This window comes from Mustela nigripes, chromosome 1 (genome assembly GCF_022355385.1).
Source record: "Mustela nigripes isolate SB6536 chromosome 1, MUSNIG.SB6536, whole genome shotgun sequence".
NCBI lineage: Eukaryota > Metazoa > Chordata > Mammalia > Carnivora > Mustelidae > Mustela > Mustela nigripes.
This window is the reverse complement of record NC_081557.1, coordinates 267,463,778-267,469,777: the sequence shown is the minus strand read 5'-3', so window position 1 is coordinate 267,469,777 and position 6,000 is coordinate 267,463,778. Positions and strand designations below refer to the sequence as shown.

At 41.5% G+C, this 6,000-nt stretch overlaps 1 protein-coding gene across 1 annotated transcript in view; it reads left to right on the top strand.

Annotated features, from left to right (window-relative positions):
- The window catches only part of ANTXR2 (ANTXR cell adhesion molecule 2), a 146,338-nt gene that overhangs the window by 902 nt on the left and 139,436 nt on the right, over positions 1 to 6,000 (top strand). Inside the window, exons 2-3 of the mRNA XM_059385749.1 lie at positions 563 to 634; positions 2,738 to 2,809. Coding sequence (XP_059241732.1) covers positions 563 to 634; positions 2,738 to 2,809 — 144 coding nt within the window. The remainder of the gene's footprint in view (positions 1 to 562; positions 635 to 2,737; positions 2,810 to 6,000) is intronic.

Here is a 6,000-nt window from a genome sequence, read left to right as displayed (position 1 = left end):
CTGCGCGAGCGCCCTGGGGAGGGGGGCTGGAGCCCGACGGCGGGGCTCCGTGCGTCCACGTCCGAGGACCGGGAGCTCTGCCGTCGGTGCCGGCGGGTCGGGGGCTCTCGGTGGGGGGGGGGTCGGGGGGCGCTGTTGGCTGGTCCTGGGGCCTCTGGGGAAGGGGCAGAGTGTCTGGGGCGGCCGTGTGCATCCCCGCAGCGCGGACCGGCCTGCCCTAGGCCCCTCTGCCTTCGCCCCCTCGAGCTGGCTGCACTTTGCGGGGCCCCATCCTGGCCCCAGCGCTGCCCCCGGAGCCTGCAAAGCCCCAGGTTTGCATTTCCCGGGAAGGAAGGTTGTGCTTGTTTCGAGGAGGCGGGATCCTTCTCCGAGCACTTGGGCAGGTGGTCCCCGAGGGCGGTGGGCTTCCCGGACACTCGGGCGCCCAGAGAATCCCGGGAGCCAACCCGAGTCCAGCCGCCGGGGCTGTAACTTTGCTTGAGGTACAGGCCCGGTGACCCCCACGTACACGTTTTGTTGTTGTGTTTGGTTTGCTTCTGATCAGCTCGACTTCACTTCGCAGGTCTGGGAGTGTGGCTAATAATTGGATCGAAATTTACAACTTTGTGCAGCAGCTCACGGAGAGATTCGTGAGGTACCTCTGCTTCCCTTTCCTTTTCCAGGCCGGGAGTGGGAGGTGCAGGGAAGTAGCCCCAACTGGAAGATGCTCCTGTTTCCAGACCTTCTGCAGGGAAAGCCTCCCCTGAAATGTTGATTTTTAGGTGCCTCCAGACGATTATTACACACATATAGTTACCAGGACGGCCCTTCAGTTGTTCAGGATTATTTCGTCGGGATCCCAGAAAGTTGGCTCAGGCCCTGGGGAGGCATCTTCAAATACTATTACACATGTCTTTTCCTTTCTGAATTTTCATCTGTTTTGAATTTCAGTTACGCTTTCTCATAATTTATCACATTAAACAAATTTTATGCTAATAGTATCCATAATGTATTTTTCTTTCCACACAATTCTTAACATCGTAGAGGTCCTCATTAAAAAAAAAAAAAAAAAAAAAAGTGTTGGTAAACTTCAAATGAACATGTGTTAATAACCCACTACCAGAAAAGACACTTGTGTGTGTTTAAGAGAGGACTCTTGTTTACCCAATGTGTGGGCGTGTAGCTGGTTTAAAATTTAACTGTTCTATATATGCAGTAAGCCTTACTAGGAGACACTGGGTTTTCTCCTATAACAGGCATAACTGCTCTGAAGTACAGCCTACTCTCTTATTTACGGGTAACTAGGAATTAGTGGCATCTCTATTTAAAAATAACCCTAGAACACCAGGCCTTTGAGCCTTTTTTTTTTCTTCCTCTACTTTTTCTTCTTCTTCTTCTTTTAAATGCAGTGAGCAAATGCAAGTTTATCAAGATAATGGAAAGGACACAAAAAGGAGCTGTATCATTAAATATTGCTTCTTTCAGTCTTGTTAGCCCAAATGTTTTCTGTAAAACAGGCTTGGATGATCAAAACATTTTGAAAGTCATGTTGTAAGTAACTTCAAACAATCTGTAGAGGCCTAGGCAATCCTTGCTTTCAGTTATTGGCAGCAGTAAACTTATCCCTATAAAAATGTATGCTTGTCCATGTTCAATCATCAGTCTCCTGCTTAAAAGCCAAGTATAACACTCTCATTTCTGGACAGGGTCTGAAGTAAAACTGTCTAGGAAAGAAAAATAAATAAGGCCCTATATCTTTAAATGTGAAAGGCAGTAGAGACGGTTTATAAATTTTCTGATTTAATCTGAGAGTGTGCAGAGAGTATCACATAGATTTTGATTGAAAGTAATGGATCATTTCAATACAACATTTTGAAAAAGCGGGGCTTTTATTTATTTGGTCTGGTTTGCAAGTTGCAATTCTATGCTACGCAGTTCTCTGGCTCAAATTTAGTTGCTTAGTTACTAAGTCATGATACGTTGTAGAAAGTGACTAAAGGCTGACTACTGGATGAGAGTGTCTTTAAATATGGAAAAGCCTTTGAGGTCATTCTGATCTTCAGTTTATAGATCTTAGTTTCCTGTCTTCAGTTGTAGAGCTTGGTCGTAGTTGGGGGGAGTGTCTTGGAGACAAGAACCGGTCTGTGAGATAACATGCCCAAAGCTTACCAGATGTAGCTAACTGGGCCATGGCTTGCCGGTGGGCAGTATGATGTTTGAGACTTGGACAATAGAAAAATGTCTAATCGAAACTGATTTGTGAGTCTCTTTCCCATTGTCCATGATACTCTTTAAGTTTTCTTACTTGGGGATCACTTTTGTCTGAACTCACATCATAATTGTGGTAATTTAATCAAACTGACTGCTCTCCAGCCCTTCAATGTTGCTAATGACAATTGCTTAGAAGGGCCTGGCCTCTTTAAGGAGATGAGCTAGAACAGGGAGAATACTGAAGGGAAGAAATCTTTTCTTTGAAAAGATTTTACATCAGCATAGAATTCATCTTTCTAGTTAGTCTCTTCCCTGAATGGCCTTAGGGGTCGTGGAGGATGGCTTGAGTGCTGAGATGCTGTGACTCATCCCAGGCCGGCTTCACAGTAATGTCAAGCAGAGTCCGTGTATCTATTTAGGAAGTCCCATTTAGAAGAAGCCTGGACCATCAGAGTCGGATTTTAACTGAGACTCCATAGCCATGGATCTGTATTACATCCATACTTCTTTTAAAACTGTTTTAACTGCCTCTTTTCTTATTTTGCAGCCCTGAAATGAGATTATCCTTCATTGTGTTTTCTTCTCAAGCAACCATTATTTTGCCATTAACTGGAGACAGGTTAGTGCATTATCGTTTCACTGTAGGCTTTTAGTGGAGACTAATCTTGAAGGAATGATTGATAATTCCAAGTGGTGATTCAGGCCTCCCAGTGGAGTCAAGCAAATGCACAGACAATTCAGCTCTGTTCACTAATAGAGGAGAAAGGAGGTGTGAGGAATAGAAAAGACCAGATAATCTGAAAATCAATATCACTCTTGTAGGCTGTGGAATGTACAGTGAAACCCAGATACCTCCCTTAGTTGGGTACTCACTACTTCCCAACTTTCCCCCTCTCTGGTACTATAAGTAGTTCTACATCCATCCTGTTTAAATGTAATATATTAATCTACTAGGAATTTGCAGGACATCAGGGAGGAGAAAGATACAGTTCTCTGGATAATTTACTAGATTCAGCAGATATCCCACATCTTTCGTCTTACTCTGAGATCCAAAGGAACTTGCTTTCTATTTTTTTTTATTATATATATACTTATTTTGTGTGATAAATATACTATATATGTAATATAAAATATAACATATAAACTTGTAACTATGTGTGAAAATACATATTTTATATACTTAAGTATATATAAATATAAATGCAAATATAAAGATTATACCTATAAATGAAAAATACATAAATTCTTGTGAAAGATGTGGTGTTTTCCAAGTCACTGCCGTGGTTTTTTATATGACCTCTTCTGTGTCACCTGAAACCAGTGACAAGTTAGAAGTAGTCACTGACATGTTTTAAAGAATGGCTAGTTTCCACTGGATCAGTTTTGTGTAGTAGACTATGAGTTCCAGAGTAGGAAGAGAGATTTTCTTCTTCATTTTTGTATCCACTTTACTTAACACAAAGTATGGAAAGATAGTTTTTGCTCAATTCCTGTTGGATGAACGGATGGCTTAGCATTCTTTTCAAATCCTATTTCTCCGAACTGTTATTTCAGTCAGGGAGGCTGGTGTACTTTGTTTGGCATAATATGTGGATTTCTGAAAAGCTATACTTGAATACAGCTTTTTTTTTTAATAAATTAATTTTTTCTTTAAAAATGTCAAGAAAATAAGTGTGCCTGGATGGCTCAGTGGGTTATAAAGCCTCTGCCTTCGGCTCAAGTCATGATCTCAGGGTCCTGGGATCGAGCCCCGCATCGGGCTCTCTGCTCAGCAGGGAGCCTGCTTCCTCCTCTCTCTCTGCCTGCCTCTGCCCACTTGTGATCTCTCTCTGTCAAATAAATAAATAAAATCTTTAATAAAAATGTCAAGAAAATGTAATTTTTTTAATGTATTTTGTTTCTTTCAACTTTTTACTTAAGCTCTGGTTAAGGAAACATAATATTTAAAGAAACTCAGGGAGAGAACTTACTTACATGTTGCAGAATTAATTTGGAAAATTATGTGTGTATATATATACATATATATAGACATTATGTGTATATATCCATACATATGGATATATATATATATGATATATATATATATATAAACTTCTAATTTATTGGTGCTTTAAGTTTCGCTTTTTCTGGAGAGGAAATGCCTCTGTAGATGAGGCGTCCCGCTCACGACCTCTGTCTTCCCTTTGAGCCTTTCCTTCCGTACTTTCTTGTGTACGTCTCGGTGTCAGAACAACAGGAGTCCCTTATCACCCACGTGCAATAGCTTTGCTTCCATGAAAAGAAATTTTTTTCATTGCCCAGTTTAATTTTCAAAGATGCACATAGATCTCCTAATGGGGTCTATTCATTAGGAGAAGGAACAGACAGTTCAACATTTATCCAGCGCATACGTAGGGAAAAGCCCTCGGCATAACACCAGACACAGAGTAGCCACAGTCGTCACCTGCTTGTGCTACCAGGTTCTGTGTAGGCACTTTCCGTGGGGGTCCTCCAGCACTGGGAAGATGAAGTGTAGTGATTAGCCAACCGAACTGGTATTGCTTAGAAATGCTTGGAAAGGGGTTAAAGTGTTAATCTAGTTTGGAGAGTCTTCCCTTATCATGGGGGGACTCTCACAGAGCAGAGGACTGGGGGAAAGGGCTTCTCTCTGAAGAGGCAGCAGATTGAGGGTTGCAGTGGAGAGTCACTGACCCAATTTCCTAGCCAAATGGTCAAGGACAAGATAATTTGACCTCTTCATGCCTCAGTTTTGTCCGTTTATGTAATGGTGACAGCGAGGATGGTGACAACAGTATCTGCGTCGTAAGACCGTTGTAGAACGAAGTCCGTGAGTGTGGAGAATGCAGGACAGAGCCCGGTGCGGGTGTGTTCAAGAGATGGAAGTTCTGTCCTTGTTACTCTCCATTTCTACTACCATTATTATTACTTAGTCTAGGGGATGTGTAGTGTTTTCATGATTAGGGAGGGATGATGCTTACATAAAGGGATAATGGTCCTGCTTAAAAGGATTTATAATCTAGGACGGATGTGAATAATGCTGCTTGAACTTAGATACAGTTCACTCCTCTTACTCTTTTTAAATAATGATGTGTTCATTTTTAATGAATTGTACTATCTGTGGCATGCTGAATTTGTGTGTGGCGGGGCAGAAAGCACATTAAGGAGGCCTCGGTTAGAATTACAGCTGTGCCGCTTCCTGATTCAGAGACGTGGGGCGGATCGTCTGCTCAGGGTGTCAGTTTTTATGTGTGCAAACGGTGACAGAATTGGCCATGTTTTCTTTCTTTATTTTTTGAATCTTTATTATTGATACTCTTGGCTTTCTTAAGAGCGTTTTTGTAAAGATCAAAATAAGACAATGCAGAGAAAAGTACTTTGTATATCACGGAACGGTTTCCGTTAAAGGGTAATATTTTCTGTTCCTAGTTGTTCTTTTACCAATTTTATTTTATTAAATCAGTAACTTCTCAAGTGTCTCTGTCCTGGGTATTTGGTTAGAGGGTCACTTTTCCTCCATTACCTGCTCTCAAGGGTGTAGAAACAGCTCACATATTTAGATACAAAATCCGAACAAATATTTCCACAACTATTGTGGATCTTTGTTTCAAAGCGTAGACAATGGAATTTTACCTATAAACTTAATTGATGTCCTAGATCACATCACACAGAGACCTGATAAAATGAGACACACAGCAGGTTCCAGAGTTTTGGTCCTATTGCTTATAATTCTTCATTCCTTTGGTCATTATGAGAAGTACTTCATGTTTCTCAGAGTGTTGCTAAGTATTTTCGGTAGAGATGAAGGAGATT